General features: G+C 55.2%; 1 protein-coding gene across 1 annotated transcript in view; it reads right to left on the bottom strand.

Moving 5' to 3' along the window:
* Nucleotides 1–23,950, bottom strand: part of Hcn4 (hyperpolarization activated cyclic nucleotide gated potassium channel 4) — a 41,829-nt gene extending 17,879 nt beyond the window's left edge. Inside the window, exons 1-2 of the mRNA XM_060375005.1 lie at nucleotides 22,099–23,950; nucleotides 2,299–2,722 (exon numbers count right to left, since the gene is read on the bottom strand). Coding sequence (XP_060230988.1) covers nucleotides 2,299–2,722; nucleotides 22,099–22,883 — 1,209 coding nt within the window. The 5' untranslated portion in view covers nucleotides 22,884–23,950. The remainder of the gene's footprint in view (nucleotides 1–2,298; nucleotides 2,723–22,098) is intronic.
* Between the last annotated feature and the right edge of the window lie 236 nt (nucleotides 23,951–24,186).

The raw sequence follows: 24,186 nt of genomic DNA, 5'->3' as shown, positions 1-24,186 counted from the left end.
GTGGGTCAGGTCAGCAGCCGCAGAGGTGCTGTCCTCCACTCCTTAGTCTTGAGCTCAGACTTACACTTTTGTGCAACTGGATGTCCCTTGGGGACTTCAAATGCTACCATCACATACCACGGCCTCCATCCCCCATGAACCATCGCTCTTCTCGGAGTCCCTATTTCAAGTGAGTCCACAGCGCCCTGCCCACAACAAAGCACAGGTAAACACTTAGCAAGGTGCTTGCAGACCAAATGGAACCCAGGCAGCCATCGTGAGTGCAGCCTCCTAACAGGGGGAATGTTACCAGGTCATAGGTCATGGACCAGGAGACAGGGAGCCTGGGCCATAGAGCCTACCTATGGGGCAGGTGGTCTTCCAATCCTCAGGTACTAAAGCCTACCATTTGTCTTGGCTATTTCTAAGAAGACTGGTGAGAAGGGACATTTATTAAATAGCTCTCTGTGGCAGGCCTCATTAAAAAAACAAAACCAAAGACAGATGTTACTTATTACTTATACTCAATTTTACAGGTAAAAAGAATGAGGGCGAGAGATGCAAGGTGCCACCAAAGTCTCAGAGCTAAGCAGTGTGTGCCTGGGCTTGAACTCGGGTCTCCAGGGTGTCTGACAACCACACTGCTGGCAGCCAAGACAGCCAGCTGGATCCAGCCTCACGTCTGCTGTGGGCCTCTCTGTGACCTTGGTGCAGTCATTGTGTCTCTTTGTCAGCAGAAATAATGCAAATTTTTCCAAGCCCAAGAGGATTTCTGCTGCCACTGCTTCTGCCAAGCTGGTGTAGGCGCCTCTTCCACAGCACGCGTGTTCATGACGCCTCTGACCTGAATCTGCCTTGCACCAACCATCAGCCAGGCTGCCGTAGGGGCGGAGGGCAGGGACATTGGAACCTGATCATGGGGCTTTCAGCCCAGTCAAGCAGGGGTTCTAGAAACCAGGAGGCCAACAGGGAGAGGCGCCTTAGCAAGGAGCTCGCTTAACACAGCCTAATCTACACGCCTCATGCAGCATGACTCTCCCAAACCCAAGCCCCAGCCCGCCCACTGGCTACACTAACAAAATGTGGAGCTGTGGTGGGTACTTTTGATCAGCCTGACACAAGCTGGAGTCATCTGAGAGGAGGAACCTCAGATGAGAAAATGTCCCCTGTAGGCAAGCCTCGGGGCGGCGTTTTCTTGACTGATGATTACTGCGCAAGGACTCAGCCCACAGTGGGCTAGGAGGTGGTCCTGGGATGCCTAAGAGATCAAGCTAAGAGCATCGCTTCTCTGTGACCTCTGATTCCTTTTCTGCTCCCAGGTCCCTGCCTTGAGCTCCTGCCCCAACTCCCTTCATGATGGACCGTGGGCTCTAAGCTGAACCAGACCTCTCCTCCCTAAGGTACTTTTGGTCATGGTGTTTGTAACATACAGAAAGCAAACCAGGACAGTAGCAAATTCAGCTCCAAACACCCGGCAAAGTCACCTGCAGCTGTGTGTCTGCTCAGCCCTTCTCTCCTGGGGGCCTGTGCTCCCACTGGGAGTGAGGTGAGGGCCTCCCCGATGTGCGGACCCCCCTGAGGCTTTTTAAAGTTTAGTTTCTGTAGCTAGAGCCCTCGGGCTCGTGGACTTCCTTACAGTTTTATACACAGAGCTCCAGCGCCCCACGAGCTTTTAGCTTCTACAACCAGCACCTGTGTGGAAGCTGGAACTTGTTTTGGCTGTGGGCACAAGACACAGGAATGCCCTGGACCACGTAGACAAGGGAAGGTAACCATTCAAACTCCCTCCCCTGGTTAGGACAAGTTCAAAGGGTGGTGTAGCCTGTGCCCAGAGCTCCCCACGGGGCTTTGCTTGCTGTCTCACCTCACATGTCTTCTCATTTGTCCTGGCCCTCCTGCCCTTTTTTCCTTATCATGTCTCCAGAATCACTTTCATGAAAATCCCCATCTCGGAGAACATTCTAAAAGAATCCAATCTAAAATAGCTGCTAACAAAACCTGTATGCCCCTAACTCCAGATTTCTGTATTTAGTACAGTAACTCTGTAACATTAGCAACCTGGTCCCATCCCTACGAAGCATGTGTCTCGGGGAACCCCTTGGGATTGTTACCGACTTAAATGAGATGCAATCTGTAAAGCGCTCTGTACAGAAACTACACAGGCTACGAAGTCACTAAACTGCTAATGTTTGTCCTCTTGGAGCAGGCATGCCCTCTCCAGCAGCACAACCCATCCCCAGTTCTCTGAGAGTACCCACTGGCTCTGCTTTCTTGGCAGGGCCCTCGCCCTCTGCAGAGAAGCTCTGTCCAAACGCTCACCTCTTCCCACTGATGGATGTAGCGAATGAGACGGGAAAGCCGCAGGAGCCGCAGGAGGCTGAGGATCTTGGTGAACCGGACAATGCGCAGCGCCCTGGCAGTCTTGTAGACCTCTGAGTCGATGCGCGTCTCCACGATAAGGAAGATGTAGTCGACGGGGATGGAGGAGATGAAATCCACCACAAACCAGCTTTTCAGGTACTTCATCTTAATCCGCTGTGGGTCGAGGATGATTTCTGTGTTGTCCTCCACCACAATCCCCGTGCGGAAGTTGAGGACCAAGTCAATGAGGAAGAAAGTGTCCGACACGACGTTGAAGACAATCCAGGGTGTGGTGTTCTCATCCTTGAAGAAGGTGATGCCCACAGGAATGATGATCAGATTCCCCACCATCAGCAACAGCATCGTCAGGTCCCAGTAAAATCTGCCCAGAGAGACACAGGGGTCAGTCACCAGAAACATGAGGGAGAGCTACAGACTGTAGAAGGAGGCTTTGTGGGACAGCACAGAGGGGAGAGACTGGTGATTCTGAGACACTCGGGGAGACAGGCCTGTGAGCGTCAGGGCCAGTTGTGGGGGTTGCAAACACGGTATGACATAGGCAGATGCTCCTCATTCACCCACAACACCCTCCACCTGTCTTCCGGGAGCTCCCCAGGCTCACATCTTCCCCAACCAGAGGCAAGCTGAGACACAACCGAACAATGACCCTTAGGGACAAACAAGAGACTACTTTAGTGACAAAAGAAACTCACATCCTCTTCCCCAGGCTCAGGCCAGACTGCCCCCACATTCCCTAAGGTTTAGCTGTGGCTGAGACAGGCTGTCAACCGCCATGCCACAGAGCGTGACCAGAACAGCGGACGGCATCCAGCCACCCAGCACGCACCTGGGAGGTGGAGGCTCTAGCCCCAGCTTGATCTGCCACTTACAGCCTATGTGGCATCAAGCAGGCCCAAGGCTCCTCATTCTAGGTCTCAGTTTCCTCACTGTGTAGAGTCCTAGAATTGTGACGAACTTCTCTCACACTGGCTCTCCAGTACCCCCTCCCATCAGAAAATGCTTTACCATCTCTGCCCAGTTTGCACATTGATACGGGAGCGTTACCAGCCTTCATACACTTCTGCAAAGAACACAGCACATCCACCAGTGAGTTGTGGGTCCAACGTCTGCTTCTGTGGGGCGTTCCTGATCTGGACTCACTCTGCCCAGGCACACACTACTCACTCAAAGACAGCTATACATACTCACTAGAAGCCACATCCAGGTAGCCCCATTCATACACACAGCATGCAAACACACACACAGAGCCACCATTCCTTTTCATTTAATCTCCTGGGGAAAACAAACAAACAAAAAATACTGTAGCATAGAGGAGCTACTTACTGCCATGTGGCCCTTCGTACATAAATCTAATAATATACCCAGGCTAGAGGAGTTTCTAAAATTAACAGCTTGGGTGCAAAGCGGCTGGGAATGCGGACACCAGCAGGCCTGCCACTCCAGATTTCCACACCCCGCCCTCCCCAGCTCCGGTTCCCTCAATTACAGACTAAATTCAAGACAGTAATTAACAGGAGAATGTTTGCATTTAGTGGTCTTCATAAAACCAAATTGCATGAGGCAAAACCACCCATTTCCTTACATTCTGACTAATTGTTTCAATCTTGAGTTTCCAGATGCTCCAGATATTTCTGGCTGATCTGGGCTGGGGTCGGAATATTGGCACTTCCTTCTCCGGTCCCAGAGCACCCTAGGAGCTATGTGAGGGGCAAATCAGCCTGTTGGAAGGAGTACACCCCCACAACTGGCCCTGACGCTCACAGGCCTGTCTCCCCGAGTATCTCGGAATCGCCAGTCTCTCTCCTCTGTGCTGTCCCAATCTTGCATCTGCCCCAGCTCTACTCACTCTGACTCTCTCCTGCCTCAGTTTTTCTCACCTGCTCAGGGGACTGACTCTCATACCTCACCAGCAAAACTCATCGTAGGAACAAAATAAACTGAGACCAGTAAAATGTTCTGACCCATGCCCTGTATTATTAAATGAGCAAATAAATGACTTCACTCAATCAACTGGCAGGAAAGACATGAGAGGTGAAAGATGCACCCTCCAGGGACTAGCTGGAGCAAACCTCTCCTGGGATTAGGGCCAGGGGGAACCTGTAATAAACAGGAGAGCCATTGACAGAAGCCAGGGACCACAGAACCTGACTAATCAGACTGCAGCACCGTTTGCTTCAGCACACGCCTTGGAGTCTAAGAGCCATGCCCTAGGGCTGGGCATCTGAAGAGGTGGCTCTTAGTGGCCACAGTGAGAGAAACCAGAAAGTGCCGCTGGGAAGGTAAGAGGATTCGGGCTCTGGGAACTGCCCTTGGCCTTGTAGACAGTATCTTTCTGCTCTTTGCCAGATGGTTGCACAAAGCTCTGAACTGCACCCAAAAATTGTGTTCAGCACCATGGACAGTGTCCGTCACGCCTGCCAGCCCCCGTCTGCAGGTCTAGCCAGGGGAGCCTGGCGACAGCCTCTCTGCTGGCATCTTCAGCACCGCTACCCTCTCTACACCCCCAGTCGGGGTGGCCAGAACTATCCCAAATGAGTCTTTCCTGCGACTGGGATTTTTTTTTTTTTTTTTTTTTTTTTGATAGCTCCTTGAAGACAGAAAAGCCTTTATTCGTTAAGAGCTCCTAAATGCTGCACAGGGATTGAGTGCTCAACTTTGTGCTTTCTGTGAATTAGATCATATTTTCTGACACTAGTGTTAACTGCTGTCTGCATTTTACAGACGGTAACACTGAGGCTCAAAGAGAAGTATTTGCCTGGGGCCATGTGGCTAATGAGGAGCAGAAACAAGACTCAGAGAGGCCAATAAAACTTGGCTTGGTGGGTGGGTGGGGGTAGGCAGCTCTGCAGAGTGGCAAGACAATGAACCTTCCTGGTGTCCTGTCACAGTGGAGAGGGTCCTACCTAGGTAGGTGCACCCCTGCCCCAGACACAGGAGAAAGATTGTGGAGAACATCTGAGAGGCCTGAGCCCCCTGACATCTGGACCTCCTGAGGTCTGGCCTGGGTGAGAGAACAGCAGATCTGTCCAGGGTTAAAGCCACATGGTCAGCCGGGAACAGTAGTTGTGCCTATCCTTCAGAAGGGAAAACTAAAGTCTAAGGGAATGGTGGGATTGCTGAAGGTGCCCAAATGTCCCTAGAATAACTCAGAGATGACATCACAACCCCAGACAGCCAGCCATGGTGCAGATAGGCAGACAGTCCTAACCCTGGTGTTGGACTGCTTCCTGGGGTGGTCTGAAGGGAAGGGGCTACCTTCTATGGAGACAAGGCAAGGAAGATGGCAGCTTTTGATCTCGGACCCAGACACTCTGGGACTAGACCCTCTCCTTCCATGTGGGCTGAAGAGAATGGCTTCCTCTAGCCTCCTTGTTTCCTCGGAAGTTCACGCTCGCCTGTGAGCACAAATACACACATGTGTGCACCCCACACTGCGCATGTGCAAACATGCATTCACTTATGTAAATACTTGTATGTGTCTCCATTTTGCCCTCAGACATGCATCCACCTTCAGCAACACCCACTTGTAGACATTTTTTGGCACAAATGGTACCCCCTAGGAATCCTGTCATCCGGAAGAAAGAAAATGCCATTGTCCTGCCATTCAAATTTCTTCCCATCATTCCATATTCATCTGAACAGCTACCTCCCCTGGGCCTCTTTAACCTCTAACCTAAAGTCTTGGCCAGCGTGAGCCCTGGCTTCAGCTCTTAGCAGGCCCCAGGCCTCCGAGGGGCAGGTCTTTGTCTCACCCTGGGTGCCTGGATGTTGCCTGCAGTCCTGCTTCTCCACCCTGCCAAGCAGCACCCTGTCTCTTCCTGCTCCTGGATGCAGATGGTTCCTGCTCCAGCCCCCCCACCTCCTAGCACCCGACCTGTCTTCCCACCTGCCTGCAGAATGGGCCCACCTGGAGGGCCAGCTGTCTCTATACCCAGTGAGTACATAGTGCCAGCCTCAAAGCTGAAAGGTACGGTCTGCATTCTGTCACTGCACTAGGGCTCACAACCTCCCAGCTGCTCCCCACAGACCTCCCTGACCCTGTCTGCCCTCAGAACACCTCAGAAGTTACCAGGCCTTCTCTGGCTTCCTGTGATGCTGTCTCAAAGTGCCCTTTCTGCACCAGATCTGAGTCTGCACCTTTGCCTGCCTCTTACCTGGTCTACACCCTGCATTGTCTGCCTGGGATACACATGCCCCCTGCCTTATCTTTCCAAGTCATGAGCAAGCTACCAGTGGCCTAAACCCTGTGGGAACCTGTGGTATAGACGAAGACCCAAGCTCTTCAATATGGCAACCCAGCCACACCTTCCGTGTTCTTCCCCTCCTCTCTTTCACTGTAGCCAACAGAACCCCTGCCCGCCCTCCCCAGGCCCCCTCTCGTCCACAGCCTTGTTCCTCAGCAGCCATCAGCTTTAAAAGTCCTTCAGCTTCATAAGGTTGGCCTAACGGCGGTCCCTGCCAAGGGCTTGAGTGTCTATGTGAGCAGATGCTGCCTCCCTTCATCTTCAACTTCACCTGCCCTCTTTGCTAGCCCGTCACAGAACCCAGGAGTCTTCAAGTCTTAGAAAGTGGTGAGAGCTGAGACAACAAACTATTTGTGTACGATCTGCCAGTTTTCCTGCTCAGCCAAGAGACTGCCCTTTTGTAACAGACGATGAGACACAGGACAGCAGTGAGCAGTTGTCAGGCACTAATCTGTATGTGGGTTTCCTTTTTCTGTCTTCTTAAAGACCCTGAGAAGCAGACACTGGTTATGCCCATTTTACAGACAAGGAAACTAAGGCCATAGAATTCAAGGGCAAACAGCCTGACTCCAGAGTCCTGCGCTTAACAATTCCAAAGAAACAGAAGTTAAGCTAGTGGCATTTCCCAAACTCTGTTCCCCTTCTTCTCCCTCCCCCAAACTCTTTTCCATGCCCTCTTCCATGATTTCTTTCTCCTCAGCTTCTTCACTATGTGATTCATCCACATTCTCTTTTTAATGAAGCTAGACCATCATCACTCTCCCCAGAGCCCCTCACACCTCAAGGTCAGGGTGAGTCAGCATCCTCCCCTGCCTCCTGCTGTCACTACCTGCCTCTGCCAGAAATGCCTACCAGGTCCTCTGGGCATCCTGTCATCTCTTGGCCACCCTCCAGCGTCCATCTGCCACCCATGGGGACCGTGGCAATCCAGGCCCAGGCACCTTCCATTCCACAGTCCTGCCACCACCCTGAGTGACTTCCGCTCTGTACCATGGGTGCAGACAAGCCCAGGCTCTTGGGAGCTGGAACCCCCAGTGCTACCGATCCTTCCTGCTGTCCCTTGCAGCCACTCACCCAAGACCACGTGAGCGCCCGCAGTTGCCCCAGCTCTGCACTTTCAGTGTGCACCCCCCCTCCTGCTTTCTGCAGCTGCAGTCTGGTTAGCCTCAGGGTCCCAGAGCTGCAGTCTGCTGACTCTTCAAACTACCCCCAAAGAGCTGCCTGTCCCAGACACGATGCTCCATCCCTCCCTCTCTAAGTACATCCCTGCCTCTCATGCCGCCCTTTCCGAAACAGCCTTCCCAAAGCACAGCCCTGGCCTGGATGGACAGAAAGAAATGCCCCAACCCATTAGACTAAACATCCAGGCTCCTGAGAGCCTCCCGTCCACATCTCAGCCGGGCTCTCAGCCCTGCCAATTCCCTCCAGGAGGAATGTCAGATGTCCCTCTGACCCATGGCCCCTCTTTCAGAAACTCTGAAGTCACCTCATGCCCCTCTCACTAGCAGACACCACCACCTTCAACTCCAGAGAAGGGATAAGCCACCAGAATGTCCCTTCCCTTTCTGCCCCCAGACTTCTTTGCCCATTCTCTTCCTTTTGTTCCAGGCACAAAGGAGCCCGAGGCTCTTTCATCTGCTTCTGGAAGCTAACCTGTTCCCCTCTCCAGGGCCCTGAAGAAGGGTCTGTCTCTTGCCCACCTCCTCAGCACCTCCCTCTTCAGGCATCCTCTCCCATTGGTCTCATGTATCCCAGGCTAGGCTCCATCTGGACATATAGCCGAGGATAACCTAGACCCTCCTGCCTCAACCTTCTGAGGGATGGGATTGCAGGCACATGTCACTCACCTGGCTTTATGCTGTCCTGGGGATTGAACCCAGGGCCTCATGCATGCTTGGCAGGCACTCTACCAACTGAGCTACAGCTCCAGTTCAGCCTTTTATCTTAAGCTCTATAAAAGACTACAGCCAAAGCTGCGACTCCAGCCTGCAGGCCACAGGCCACTGTGGCAGAACCCCTGCCACCCTCACCCCGCTATCCAGGCTCCTGGTGGCTGTGCTCCTAGACAGAGCTGCCCCTCCCTTTGTCTCACATCTCAGTCACCTGCTGGCTGCCTGCTGGCGAGGAGACCCTGCTGGCCTCTGCCCTGGGCTTGCATGTCAACCTCACCCCAAGCATAGCTGACCTATTCATCTCCCATCACCCTCTCAGCTCAGGCTTCCAGTGGGGAGCATACTCCCTCCACCACCTCCTTCCCGCCCATCCCCCTCAGGCCCTAGGGTCTCCCCACAAGAGTGGAGAAATGGCTCTTTTCCTCCCACCCCCGCCTGGCCACCAGGGCTCTATTTTTAACCCACCTCAAAATCTCTGACTCAGAATCACAGGGCTCCCAGGTAGCTGCTCCCGGCTGCCTCAGCTGCTGCAGACACAGATTCAAAACCAAGGGTTGCCAGCTGGGCTTGGGCTGTGGATCTGAGCATGCTTTTCTAATGTTTCCACAATGATCGTTCACTTGAGCAACAATGGTTGTGTTCTCATAGTAGTCCCTGAATGACCCTTTAGTCCTTGTCTCTTCTAAGGTCCCTCACTGCTTAGGCTAAGGTCCCAGTCCCTCAGGATAGAGTGAAGGCTGGTGTCAGCCACTCAGTGGGAATACAGCAAGGAGTGGGCTATGACTGAACCGCCCCTTCCAAACGATGATCCTTCAGCTGTGGGATATAGATAACCTGGGAGTCAGCTCAAGGTCTGGGCTCCAGCAGGTGAGGAGAGGGCCTCACATATGTAGCGGTGACAAGCGCCATGTTGAAACTAGTTGAGATAGTCTCATCCCCTCTTTTAGACAGGGTCTCTTTGTAGTGCAGGTTGGAATGACTTTGAACTGCTGACCCTCCGGCCTCCACCTCAGCAGGGCACTGAGATTGCAAGTGTGTGCCACCAGGACAGATGTGTAGTGATAGGTTTGAACCTAGGGTTTTGCATATGCCAGGCAAGCACTCTGTCAATTGAGCTGCATCCTCAGCTCCTGAGATACTATTTCTAACATGTTATATGCTGGCCATTATCACCGCCAGCATCATTCTGTACCAGCAAAATGCGGGGCCTAGCCTGAGAGTTGTGAGGACCCTGTGAAGCCTCCCGGTTTCACCTCAAGCAGCACTAGCTCAGAGAGATAGGCAGACCCACCCCACAAGGGAGCTGTAACCTGGAGGCTGACTCAGTGGCAAAGGCTGCCTAAGCTGGGAGAGAAGATCAGACTCATTTGGTTCTGCATCGCGGAGGCTGTGGCTGCCAGAAGGGAATTCAGCCAAGGCTCAAAGGGAAAACGGGACAGTGTGGCCTGCTGGCTACTACAGCCTCAAAGAGAAGCTTAAGGCGGATAGCTAAGTGTGTCCAGGGATCAGTGCTGTAGCTTGAGGCTGGATACCAGCAGGGACAGGAGCCCAAGGTCTCAGTTCTCTTCCTGTCTCTTTAAGTTGCTGTAGTACTTTGTGTTAGTCCCTGTCTTTCACAGTCCTCCTCAGATTCCCTACCACCAGCACACAGAGAGGACAAGGCCAGACACACTGATGGCACCACAGAGGTCAGAGAGGCTGGGTAGAGGGCTGAGCCAGGAGGATGAGCAGGAAGAAAGAGTGGCTCAGAGGCCTCGACCTGATGCCTGGATGGAGGAAAGACAGGGACGCCCTGAAAGCCAGGCCCCAAAGCCAGGGTTCTTCAGGGAGCTTCGGACACCATGGTGACTGTAGCCTTCCCTGGGCAAGGACTGTCACCATACCTCTTGATGACATATATTCTCCTCCTAGCCTGGCTACTGGGGAAGACCCATTGCTTTTCTCAGGGGCTGAGTTCTCTGTACACAGAGACAAACTAGAATATATGTGCATGCAAATGTATGTGCACACACAGGCACTCACATACACATACCACACACACCACACACACCACACACACCACACCATGCCACACCACACACACCACACACACCACACACATACACACACCACACACACCACACACACCACACCATGCCACACCACACACACCACACACACCACACACCTACACACACCACACACACCACACACACCACACCATGCCACACCATGCCACACCACACCATACAGCAAGGGGTATCTGCTTGCTCTACAGCACTCCAAGTTGTCAGAATGCTGAACTCCCTCAGGCTAGAGGCCCAGAACGCTGAATTCCCACCCAGCAGAGAAGGCAGCCTGAAGAAAAGGGGGAAAGGGCCAACACTTAACAAACCTAGATCCACTCACACAAATCAGTCTCAAGTACCACTCCCCCAGGAACCTTCTGCTCCACCATTCAGGAGAGTGGGACAAAAATAGAGTATTGTTGTAGCGAGACACGTGAGCACCACCCCACCCCCAAGGGAAACTAGGTAGACGGCCTCACCTGCCCTTGCAAAAAGGCCTACCAGGGTGAAGGAGAAAAATGGGCTCGTACCAAAGCCTCCAATGGGCATGGACCACGGTGGCTATGCTAGGGAGGACCCCTAAAGTGAATTTTCACCTTACACCCTGAATTTGCTGAAGTGGGTCAGTTGAGCAGTAGGGATCCCACTGGGGTACATGGGCTCTGAGGGCCCAGGGCTACGTGGGTCTCCAGTTCTCCCCAGGAAAACTGTCTTAACAAGGAAGCTGAGGAAGGGCTGAGCTCCTGGAAGTCGTGTCTCTCCCCCCCCCCCCCCGCCAGCCTGACTTTCACGATTGTGATCTATAACAGCCTGTGTCGGGAAAGGTAGGGAGCAGTTCACTAGAGAAGAGGGCCTGTCTGTCTGGGTTGGGCATGGGGCAGAGAGTGAGAATTTGACTGGGGCCCTGAGGAGCTGACGCAGGACTGAGGCAAGCTGGAGCTACCTCAGTGGATTATTTAGGCCAGAGGGCCCTTAGGGAAGCCCACCACACAGGCTCCCAGAGTAGAAAGTAGCATGAGGCAGTAGAAATGTGTGCTGGCTAGTTTCCTTCCTTCCTTCCTTCCTTCCTTCCTTCCTTCCTTCCTTCCTTCCTTCCTTCCTCCCTCCCTCCCTCCCTCCCTCCTTCCTCCCTCCCTCCCTCCCTTCCTCCCTTCCTCCCTTCCTCCCTCCCTCCCTCCCTCCCTCCCTCCTTCCTTTCGTCAACTTTGCACAAGCCAAGGCCATGTGGGAAGAGAGAACTTCAGCTGAGAAAATGCCCCCATCAGGTGGCTTGTGGGCAAGCCTGTGGGCATTTTCTTGATCAATGATTGATGTGGGGGGCTCAGCACTGTGGGTGGGCCTACCCCTGGACAGGTGGTGGTCCTGGGTTGTACTAGGAGAAAGGCCCAACAAGCCACATGTAGAAAACCCAGTAAGCAGCGCTCCTCTGTGGCCTCTGCAGCAGTTCCTGCTTGTAGGTTCCGGCTTCAGTTCCTGGCCCGACTTCCCTTCACCATGGACTGCGATCAGGATGTGTAAGCCAAATAACCCCTTCCTCCCCATGCCTCTTTTGGCCTTGGTGTTTCTCACAGCAGTAGAAAGTGAAGGAAGACAGAGCGTTTCCTGGAACTGTACCTCCTGGCCTCATTCTGGAGAGGCCAGTCAGTGTGACTGCATAAAAACCTTGGGGACCCTGCAGTGGCCACCCCCGGGCTTTGGGACCTTGCTAAAATGCAGCCCTGATTCTTCTATTCAAATGGAGAAAACAGGCCACAGAAGTAAGGCTTCCACTATGCCCACCAGCTGGACTGGCCTTTGATTCCCACACCCTCCCAGCCCTCTTCTAGAAGCTGCCTTCCAAGAGCCTGGGAGGCTAAAATGGCCACTTGCATGGCTGATGGACCAACTGGCCCATGGGTCCCTCCCACAGCCACCTACTATGACCTGCAGTCTCCATGAGTCCTAACCCCGAGAGCTCCTGAAAGGCATCTCTGGGCTTCCAGGAGTGGGCACCTCTCCCCAGGAGTTGCCCCCAGGAGCTAGGAGGAGGACACAGTCGGGATTGGTCCCTGGGTAGGAACGTAACAAAGAAAGTCCTCTTACCTACCATTCCTTGGGTCTGGGAGCTAATCCTGTCCCCACACTGTCCCCTGCATCCAAGGGCTAGCAAGTCTTCAGCAGAAAGATGGCAGAGGTGGCTCAACTCCTCCAGGGCCAGAGACTATAAAACTGCAGGATCTGGCCCGGCTTGGCTCAGCAGAGTCGAGATTCTTTCTCATCAGCTCTGCTGGTCAGCAGGCCCGCCGGCTCCGCTTGCACTAATGGGGTCAGGGCTGGAGGCTCAATACCTATTTGTGCAATTATCTCTGCTCTCTTCTCAGGCTTAGCCTGAGTCCTGACCCTGGGTGCTGAGAGAAGAGAGAAGCTTGCTGGGTTCCATGGCAAGGCAGGATGAGGATGGGAGGATGGATGCCTGAGGCAGGGAGGGCTCTCACCTAGGCAGACTCAGGGTGGGAAGACAAGGGCTTCAGGTGAGCTAACCTGGGCTCATCTGCAGAAACTTCTCAGCTAGACCATGATTCCCTTAAAAAGGTGTTACGGGGTGATGAGGCATGGGTGCCTATGGGAAGAAACAGGTGTTGTATGTCTAGTGAGAAGCTGAAGACAGGAGAGCCTATGGCTGGCTGGGATTCCGTGGCCAGCGACTTGTATTGATCATTGACAGGGGCTGCTCCAGCCTTCAAGGAGACTGTAGGGTAATTACTTCTGGGCTCCAGGCCACACGCTTTCTGAACCTTGGAGAGAAGGAGAAGGGAATCTTCTCCGAGGTTGCTGCAAGGCTCAGCGTGCAAGCACTGCACCCGCAGCAGCAGAGGCAGACAGGCCGCAGGGCCTAGGGCCTGGGAGGCCAGGGGCCTGGGAGTGAGAAAGCACTGCTTCAGAAGTACAGATTCGAAGAGCCAGGGTCTGATAACCTCCGTTGGTGACAGACAACCCACCCAAGCAGGTGGCTCAAGCTCCCAACCATCTTCTTCCTAGAAACCACGCAGAACTACTCTCTCCCCTTCAGACCCAGTTCAGACTGGAGTCTCTAACCAACCATCTATCCACCCTGGCTTATCATTTTTCTGTCTCCCCCAAACAAGCCCTTAAAAGGAGCCAGATTCCTCCCCATCACTACGTCAGGTACGAGTGATGACCTCTCTTTCCCACAACATACAGAAACAGTCCTAAAACACAGGCTCCTGGGGGGCATGACCCCTTTCTTGCTCCTCCTCATGCCCAGAAAACGATGTATTACCTAGCCCTGTTATGTATTAATTTCTAAAAGCTTCATTCTTGCAGACATACACACCCACCCACGTGGATAAATGCTTAGACAGACATAGAACCACCAGTACAATTATCAGGCCCCCGCAGCTGCTGGGATCAGGCCTGAAAGCCCTGCTGCATGCTCCACTGAGTTCTGGGTACCCTGGACAGAGGAAGTCCTGCTACGGAGCCCAATCTCACTGCATACTCTACAGGTGCCCTGGGCCTTGCCCCCTGGCTAGGAACACCAGACACGGGCCCCAACAATGAGGGTGCAGAGTAGGGCTGGGTGTGGCCATGTGTGGGACTTGTCAGTTCCAGCAGTGGTGTGGCAGTGTCCCTTGTTTGAAATTTGTGCTTTGCCTACCAGAGAGGACCAAAGGCGGCTGGCTCGGAGGCTGAGTCATGGGTGCTTCAGGAAGGAAGTGGAGCACAAGGTGGTAACTGTCCCCAATCCTGCCCCAAGTCAGGAGCCTCCTGGAGAACACTGAATTGGTTCACAGGCCTTGCTCTTGACCCTGAATCAAGCCTTTATCTTATGAGTCCCTGATCCTAATCATGACTCACCTTTGATCCTGGTCATAAACTGAGCCCTGATCCCAATCACAAACTAAATCCTACTGGCCACACTCTGAGTCCAGACCACATTCTCAGACTGACCCTTGATCTTCATCAGAGACTGAACGCTGACCCAATCACAGGATGAGCCCAGGTTCCAGAGACAGACTTCATCTGAGTCCTAATCTCCACACCTACTTCGCTCCCTCATCTTTCTTAAGGACATGGTAAACAGATTGCAGCACTCTGTCTCTCTGGTGGACGGAGTGAAGACACATCTGGCTGTGGAACCTGCGCCATCCTCCCGGAACAGGGACTCAGCTGGTACCCTAGTGTGCTACCAAAACCCCAGTGGTCTACCCAGCAGTTAGGACCTGCCGGGGAATAGACATCTGGACTCCAAAAGTAAAGCCTCAGAGGTGGTATGAGGGCAGGGCTAAGCCCCCACACTCTGCACTGTCAGGTAAAGGAAGGTTCTGTTTTTGTGGTGAGCTTAAAGCACTCTTTTTTGTCAGTAGTGGAGTCCAGCGTGCCGCACTGCACCGCGGCCACAGCGCGGGACTACGTTTCAATGAGGCATGAGGCTGGTGTGAGGACCACTCAGGAACACTTGGCTGTACGTCCTATTCGGAAAGCTGGACGTAAACCAGGGCTTTAAGACCTCTCTGGAGAGACCTCACATAACCCAGTGCCTTCTGGCGTTGTCTTTGATGGGAACTTCCTTTGCCTCTGCCCCTCTGCCTCTGTCTACACAAGGAATGCTCCAGACAAGGGTCTGCTCATGTCTTTCCTTCAGGGTTCTGAGACCTAATGGATTTCCTGTACCTGCTGATTACCCCTTTATCTGAGCCCCTCCACAATGTTTTTGACTCTCAGGAGAATATTCCCTAGAAATACCTGGATAATGAAGTTTTTAAAGCAAAGGAGAAGAGGTGAGGTGAGGAGGCACAGCCACCAGGCCCAGTTCTTCCCAATGATGTGATTTGGAATAAACTGCTCCCTGACTCCCATATCAGCCTTCTCCATAAGATGAGCACCATTAAACCATCTGGGGGCCACTTTGAAAAGCAAATGAGATAAAATATACCCAGCTCCCCACACAACCTGGCATACATCAGCTGCTTCATTTGGGGTGGTAGTGATTGGTCTACAAACCCACCTGACTTCAGGCTCCTGATCTGAGTGAAGGGTTATGACTTCAGGAGCAAAAGGGTTTGGGTAGCTACATGGCAACTGGCAAGCTGGATATGAAATAGCTATCATAGGAACAGCTGGGGTCTGGGGAGTGGGGCAGGTCGGACAGCATAAGCCTAGCTAAAGTCCTGGCTGTCCCGTGAGGATGCAGAGACCAGAACTGCTCTCAGTATTTTTGAGAGAAGTTCCCAACTCTACCCTCTAAGTGTGTGTGTGTATGTATGTGTGTGTGTGTGTACATGTATGCAGGTGTGTGGAAGACAGAGGGTGCCATTAGGCAGTTTCCTTAATTGCTCTCTACCTTATTTTGGGACAGGGTCTCTCACTGAACCTGGGCTCACTAATTTCGTTTGGTTGCATGGTTAGGAAGCCCCAGGGATGCTCCCGTCTCTGCCTCCAACTGGGGTTAAAGGCACAAGACAGTGCACCTAGATTTTCGGAAACTGTTATTACCATGGGTGCTGGGAGCCAAACTCATATCCCTCCATCCTTACAGCAAGCACTTCACTGACTGATCCATGTCCTTAGCCCCTGATATTTCCATGTCCTATCTTGCTGCCGTAGAGCACTGGGTCAGATCTGTCACAATGCACAGTGCCAGCCAAACGCACGTCTCACTGCTGTATCAGTCTACAGGGTGCTGCTCAGCCGTACCCAGTACCTTTCTATGTTATCTCGAGCATCCTCTGTGCCGAGAACTCACCACCTCTCACTTCTGCCTCCTGCCCCCAGCTTTGGGTGGTGGTAACTGTAGAAAGTGTCTCTGAGTGGCTTCCTGGCCCTTGGGACCACAGATTTCCAGGTCCCTGGCAATGCTTTCTCAGCAAGGAAGCCTGTCTGGCAGAGAACATCCTTTCCAAAGCCAAGACAATGCCCCTGCCCTCCCGTGGCCCTCTCTGGCTGGGAAATGAGGATTCTTTAGCATCCCCTGGGCCTAAGCAGGACTGCCTGGCTGGCCTCTGTAGCCTTTCTATTAATTAGCAACTGGCAGTAGCAGTTTTGTAAAAGCTCACAAGTCAGACTGGAGTCATGGCTGCCTCAGTTATTATGACAAGCCCCCAGGGGACTGGGCCAGTACCTTCTGCTCTAAATGATTTTCCCCTTAGTATCCAGTGCTTGGCAGATGCAAGGGCCACTCAGGCTTGTATGACAGTTGTCCACCCTGTTATCTGAATGGAGGCTCAGAGACAGAGAAAAAAGTTGCCAAGCAGGTGTACCCCACAGGAGAGGCTGCTGGCCTGGGACAGGGACAAGGAACATAGGATTGGGACAGATCCCCTGCTCTAGGCACTAAGGCAGCTGCTATTCAGGATGCAGCTGTTCCAAGCTGCCCACCGTCACAGCTACCTGCACCTCTGGACTCTCACTGACAATGTCTATCTACTCTAGAAGTCTCACTGCAGTCCAATAACCCTATGTACCTGTCCCTTTGCTCCCTCCCTCAGGCCTTGGCCTCTGACCCTTAGGACCAGAGAGAAGCTGAGAGAGTGATGACATGGGGTAACAGGAGTCCTCTGGGCACCTAGTCTCCTGCTCATCAGACTCCCCAGATGCACAACCAAACCAAACCTGGAAAGCAGTGCAGGGGCAGGAGGTAAGGCTGTGATTCTTACATCTGGGGTCCGAGCTTGATTGCTGAGGCCCAGGCCCCGCCTACTTTATATGGTCCTGCCCTGATGAGCTGAGACTGGGGCTGGAGGCCAAGGGCTCTATTGCCAAAAGGAAAAGAAACAGTCTCGGGCTTTGCAAGCATGGCCCAAGCATGTTGGCCCAAGCTCAGGACTCCACACCTGGCCCCAGGGCACCAGGAATATCATTACACACCAGAAGCTGCATTTTAACAAGGTCCCAGAGTGAGATGGATAACATTCCAATGAGAAGCCAAATTAAAACAAACAGAGTACTATCCAAAGACCCTAGGTAGCCAGGAAGGATGGCTGAATGGTCTGGAGAAGTATAGGAAGACCTGGAAGGCAAAGCCTTCCAACACCGAGAGGAGGGCAGATGAACAGGCGCACAGAAGAGCGCGGTCGGGTTTCTTTATGTGAGTCTGCAGTTGGCTCCTATGAAAGCCTTGTTTCGTAAAACCAAATGGATAGAGACGAGGCCAGACAAGAAGGCAGCCCCCAGACCCACGATGCAGGCACCACACTTAAGAGCTGGATCCGAGCTACAGGGAGAAGCAGATAGCGGAGGGCCTTAGCTTTCTGGCCCAGTGGGTTTCCAGGAACCTGTACTCATGAAGACTGCATAGCTCTAGCCTGGTGAGATGGGGCACACTGCACGGCTGGAGAGTCCGCTGCCCACTGTGCCAGCTGACAGCACCACCCAGGCAGCTCACCTTGGAATTCCCCTCTGCACCAAGGCGCCCTCCCCTCCCGCTGCCTGAGCCCGCTGTGCCTTTCACCCAGCTCCCACACTGCTAGCAGGAACAGCTGGCCCAAGAAAGGCTCCCTTAGAAAGGGCCTCCAAGCTCCCAGACCAGAACCAGGCTGCTCTTTCCTGAACAGCTCTTCCCATGACTGCAAGGGAAAGCCCATGGGTGTGGACCTGCGGAAAGGGTCAAGGAAGGGGTCCCCAGGCAGAGTCCCCTTTCCTTTCCCAGGCTTCTAACACTGAGCCATGACTGCTGTGCTCTCTGCCGCCTATGGGAGGCCAAGTTCACATCACAGAGGGAGACCCCATCCACACATTCATACTAGGCTCTGAGGAAGGCTAATAACACACACACACACACACACACACACACACACACACACACACACCAGAGCTTAGGCTCTCCCTTAGCATGGCCTGCAGTGGAACCCACAGCCACCAGCCCCCCATGATTCTCAATGTGGGGAATCCTGGGACACAGGAACCTGTGTGCCGCATTCTATGTGTATTTCTCTAGATACGGACTTGGTGGTTTCTAACAGGTTCTCAGTGAAGTCTCTGATGACAAACTAGTTCAGAATCCCTGGCCAGAGTCCAGAACAGAGGTCCATGCAGTCTACCCAGGATCAAGGGGGAGGAAAAAGTAAGGACAGGGAAGGTATTTAACCACTCACTATAAACTCTCACATCATCTGTGTGCCTACAGTTGCACAATTTGTGTCTAATATAGAAATGAGCAAAAGGAGTCTCATTTTCTGGGCAGGAAAACTGAGGCTCACAGAAGGACGAAATCTTGAGCAGGGCCTAATAGTAAACAGGTTGGAGAGGAGATGTGCCCTAAACAATGACACCGATCTGGTGCGGGAACCAGCAACAAACAGTCTTAGGCAACTCCTAGTACCTACCATCAATCATCTCAGCACGCAGAATTTCAAAACCCGAATGCTTCAGCCCAAGAAAAGGATGCTTTTAGATCCTTCAGTCTCTTCCTTTCCTCCTGGATTCAAAAGTATCAAGCCAGGAGAGGGCAAGAAAAGCTCCTTGAGAGAACCTCCCTGAGGAGAACCAAGCTTTTGCCTGCTCTATTGTCAAGGCTGAGCTGCTGTTGGGGTCAAAACAGTAGACCCAGAGCTAATACTCAGATAAGAACTTCCCTGTGTGTCCACCCACACAGCCCAAGACACAGTCTCAGACACACATCTCTGACATACACACGTAGGTCAACTTTCTGAGCCCAGTGTTTGAAAATTCAGCCAGTCAGCCTCTGGGACAAAGGCAGCTTCACCTTCTCTCAGGACCTATTCTCTTTCTCCCCCTTTCCATCCTCTTGGGAAACCACTATCATCTAATGTGCTGTGTTCTTAGGTTCCAACCATCAAACCCAGGCTTCTAGGATAGAGATTCATTGGGAGGAAGGACCTGTTCTGGCACCTTGGCCAATAGCCTGGAGAAAATGTCCTGAGGGTTGCCACATGCTGATCTCTTTCTTTAACAAACCGTAAGTATGAGCTTCAAAAGGCCAATGGGGTGTTGGAGAGGAAGGGAAGTCAGCAGCCCTGGAGACTGCAAAAGCCATGTGCGTAGCTGAGGTGCTGGGGATGGTACAGACAAGAAGCAGAGACAGCTAGGAATAGCTTCATCTCTCTCAGTCCCTGCCCAGGTTACAGTGGGTCTCAAAGCAAACCCATGACTTCCCAGGGAAGGGTACCCTGCCCTCCTCTCCTCAGACAGGAGATGTCAGAAACAGCCCGTCACAACCAGCCCTGAACTTCAAACCACAAACTCCATCTATCATGGTTTGCTGGTGATTCTTTATTAAACCAATTCTGCTGGATCAATGCTTCCTGCCAGTCAAAATGATGAATAAATCCTCAGTGGGTCTGTGAAGTGCTTGCAGAAGCTCTGGTGGGCAATGGTGTCTGTCTCCAGATAGAGGCCCAAGGCCAGTGCCCGAAATTTCGTGGTTCAAGGCTTGGGTTCTCTAGGGGGAGTGGTGGTAGATGGAGTGATGTCTTTTCTAAGCTCAGCAGATTCAGCTAACCCCTGTCTCTCTGACTTCTGAGGCTAAGACGGGCTGTTTTGGCCTCAGAGGCAGAAGGGGCACAGCCACTGCCATCCAGAGACTCCACTCTGCCTTGGGTTTTTCCCATTCTAGAGCCCAGCATCAGACAGCTACAAGGCCGGGCACAGAAGACAAGCACGTCCACGACAGTCTCTGTTGCTGCTTGCAAAAACACGCATCCAAACCCAGCTGGACCCTTGTTCTGTTGTCTGTCACTTCTGTGCCCACCCTCTCCAGCCCCAGGCTCCATGTCCCCAAAGCCTGCATCTAAGGAGGCTCCACAGAACGGGGACTGCAAACCAGCATGTCATGTGTGGCATAGGTAAGGCTAGGAAGCTTCAGGTATGGGGAAGGAGGGAGTGTGGACAGTGTGCTTCAGTCCCGAAGCTCACCATCTAAGGGAAGATGGGTACGAAGGGCAAGACTTTGTGGTCAGAAGGTTCTCTATCAGGACCTGTCAGTGGAGATAAGACATGCCTGGGCTTGGCAATGGGTTTGAAGTTAAGAACTGTGGCTGGAAGTTTTCCCACCACAAACAGGGCTGAAGTTGAGCACTTGATGGGAGTACATCAACATTCTCAAATGACTGATACTGGGAAGAGAGGCCTGGGAGACCCAGGGACGGCAGGGCCAAAGGAGACAAGGCACCCGTGCACTTCCCTCTAGTTTGGCCTGGGAGCATGAGGTCCCAGTCCTAGTCACGGGAGTTCACTAAGGCTCTGAAGGAGGGTCCACCTTTGCTCACACAGCTGCAAGACAACAGCTCTGTCTAGCAAGCCTACTGCCTCGCGGCCCTGAGAATAGGACATATGGATATTAGGGTTAGAAAGAACAATCTCTCAAAAGAAAAAGGAGAAACGAACCAAAAGAGGGTGCCTCTCTTTATCCACCGCCTATTTTAAGCCACCAAAGTGTTGTCTGACTGGTCATTCCCAGCCAAAGAAATCTCTCTCATTGGATGGAAAATAGCTTTGCTCTCATTACAAATCCAGCTCCCTGGAGTTTGTAAAGAGGCTCTGGTCGGCAAACTGTTCCTTTATACAGGCAGGCCAGCAGGTAGGCTGGCAAGGGAGACAAACAGGGCAGAACACAGGGAGAGGATGAAACACCCAGCTAGGTCTTCATCCTAATCTGATGCGCTAGGAAGGCCTTAAGAGACAAGAGGGAGTGGGGAGTCGGAACCTTGGGTGGGGTAAAGGCATTCCTGACACAAACCCGGAGGCAGCTCACAACCTCTCTTGCACACAGCTCAGTCCACAGGCCCGATTGATATCCTCTGATCATTGGCATTAGACTCTAGAGGGGAGTCTACAGGATCCCTCTCCCTGACTGGTCTAGGGATCCACGAGAGACCCTGTAGTTGCCAGAGTTTAGGCCATTGGGATGGGGTTGAGACACTGGACCAGTTGGCGCATGTCAGTCAGGACCGCAGGCACCTTTGCTGACCACTGTGAGCAAGGTCATCCTGCCCTGCCAGTGTGGAAGCCAGCTGTGTAGGGTGTCCGCGCCCGGTGCACCGCTCAACACGAGGGGTGGGTAAAAATGTGCAGAGGGCTTTCATCCTGGGCCCGAGGCCCCAGTGACCTCAGTCCTCCAGGAATCTGGCTGCAGCTTCAAAGGCCCAGCAAAGATATTAGTACCTGCAGGCAGCACCCAAGCTGCTGACCCAGCTGCTAAGATGTCTATCTCCCTCTGTGACCCTTCTCTGCGCTCTGAATGACCTGCAGCTGCTTCCAGGATGGCCACCTTGACTCTGCAGCCTCCAAGGGGGAGGCGCACGGCTTGGACAAGCAGAGCGCTACCCTGGCAGCAGGCAGGGCTAGGCCAAGCTCAGAACACCTTTGAGCTGGCCTCCGATGTGGCCCAGTCTCCGGGAGAGGGCAGGAGCCTGAAGACTGAGGAAGTTCCCAGTGTGCTGCAGGAGGCCGGGGGGGGGGGGGGGGGGGGGAGAGGGGTGTACGGGACGCTCCCGGCGCCGAAGAAGGAAAGTTAACTCGGGCTGGGAGGAGGACTGAGAGGAAAGCATGCCTGCAACTGCACAAGGCGTCCGGCATCCCTACCCGGCTTCTTACCTGAAGTCGCTGTAAGGGTGGATAATCCAAAACCCCGCCGACTTAACCCTCTCCTGCTCGCGCTCCACCGCTTTCTGGCTGCCGAACATCCTCAGGGAGAATTTGTTGACCCCGGGTTGCAGCATGGCACCGAACTGGCGCTGCATGAAGCCGGTCTGGCCCAGGCGCACCTCGGCCTCGGGCAGGATCTGGTCGCCGGCGGCCGCGCCTCCCTCCACTTTGATAGCGGTGTCCGCCGCGGGCTGCTCGCAGGAGGCGGAGGCCGGCTGCGGCGGCTGCTGGGGCGGCGGCGAGGCTGCGGGTTGTGCCGCGGCGCCCGGGCGCTCGGGCTCGGCCGCCAGGCCCGGGGGTGTCCTGTCCTCGCCGGGGGACGCATCGCCCTCGGCGGCGATGAGCCGCCGCTCCTCCGCGGAGTCGTGCAGGTGCCCGTGGCCGCCGCCGCCCCCCGCCCCGCCGCCGCCCCCGCCCCGGCTGCCCAGCGAGGCCAGGCTCCCTCGGAAGCGCCTGCAGTCCCCGTTGGTGCTGGACTTGCCGGCGCTGCGGCCCGGCCCCTCGCCGTCCGCCGCCCCGAGGGCCGCGCCCCGCGAGTCCGCGCAGCCGGCGGCCACCGAGGGCGAGGGCGAGGGCAGCGGCCGCAGCCTGATGCTCCTTCGGCTCGGGTCCTGGCGGCCCCCGGCCCCCTCCTCCTCACCGTCCTCTTCCTCGTCCATGATCCACGCCTTGGCCCCCACCTGCTGCGGGAGGCTGTAGAGCCGCTTGCGCATGGACGGCGGCAGCTTGTCCATGGTGCCGGGGGCTGGGCCGGGGGCAGCAGTGCGGGTGCGGCGCAGGGGACCCGCTCCAGGTGCGCCCGCCGCCGGGGACGCGTCCTCCGCTGCCGGCGCGCGGCCGCCTCACGAGCCCATGATCGCGCTGCCGGTGCGGCCGCCGCTCCCCGGGTCCGCCGCGCTGCGCCGCCTCCCGGGCCCGGCTGGGGCGCGGGGACCCCGCGCTCCCTCCCTCCCTCCCTCCTTCCTCCCGCGAGCAGGGGCGCGGCGCGCGGCCCGGCTCCAGGCGCCCCGCCCCCGCGGGGAACAATGGGCGCGGGCAGCGGCGGCGCTGCGGCCGCGGCGCTCGCGGAGCCGCTCGCGAGCTCGGAGCGCACGACCCGCGCGGCTCCCGGAGCGCGTCCGGCGGGCGGCTGGGGCTGGCGGCGCGGGCGGCCGCCCGGGCTCCGCAGCTGGCCGCCCGCGGTCCTCTTCGCCTCCTCCGGCCGCGCCCGGCCGGCCGGGTCCTGGGGACTCCCGCCGCAGCCGAGCGGAGTCCAGCGGCCCGCCGGGCTTACATCAGCGGCCGCCTCTCCCGGAGCGCCCTCCGGCAGCGCTCGGGCTCCCGCGCCCCGGAATATTCATGAAGCCGCCGCAGCTCGCGGGTTGCCATAGGAGCGGCTCCTGCAGGCCGGCCTGCCTACCTGGGCTTCTTAAAGGGGCAGCGGCGCCCCGGCCCAGACAGACAGGGGGGCGGGGGGCGGGCCCGGCGGGGGGCGCGGGGCGGAACCCCGCCAGACCTTCTGGGCTGGCGTGGAAGGCGTCCTCGGTCCCGTGCGCCCAAGGGCTTCGGCCGACCGAGGGCCGAGAGCGCCCCCGAGGTGAGGGCTGGAGGTGGGGGGCGGGGTTTCCCGGTCTCTCCCGCGAGCCCCGGGCTTTCCCCGCCCGGCCCGCTCTCCCCGCGCTGGGGTCTCCGACCCTCCTCTGGGGAGGCGTGTCGGTCGCGGGGCTGCGGCGCGGCTGCTTTCCCGCAACTCGCCTGGAGAGGGGGTTTCCGGAAAGCGCTTGGACTCGGGCGGCTCCCAGGGTTTTCCTGAGCCACGGGCGGGGGGCGAAGCTCGCGTGGGTCTTCCCCGGCGCGGCGACGAGGGCGCGCGGGAAACTCTCCGGGCGCGCACTGGGCGCGCGGGTGGACCCGGTTCTGCGAGGTAAGACTTCGAAGAAACGCGCGGCAGTAGTAGCCACGGGCGCGGATCCCAGCGCCGGACTCCCACTCCCCAGCGCCTTCCCCCGAGCAATTCGAGGTGGGGTCCGCGACCCGCCGGCTGCAGCCCGGAGGGTA

This window comes from Meriones unguiculatus, chromosome 1, assembly GCF_030254825.1.
Source record: "Meriones unguiculatus strain TT.TT164.6M chromosome 1, Bangor_MerUng_6.1, whole genome shotgun sequence".
Classification (NCBI taxonomy): domain Eukaryota; kingdom Metazoa; phylum Chordata; class Mammalia; order Rodentia; family Muridae; genus Meriones; species Meriones unguiculatus.
The sequence above is the reverse complement of the archived record's forward strand: the minus strand, read 5'-3'. Positions and strand labels throughout refer to the sequence as shown.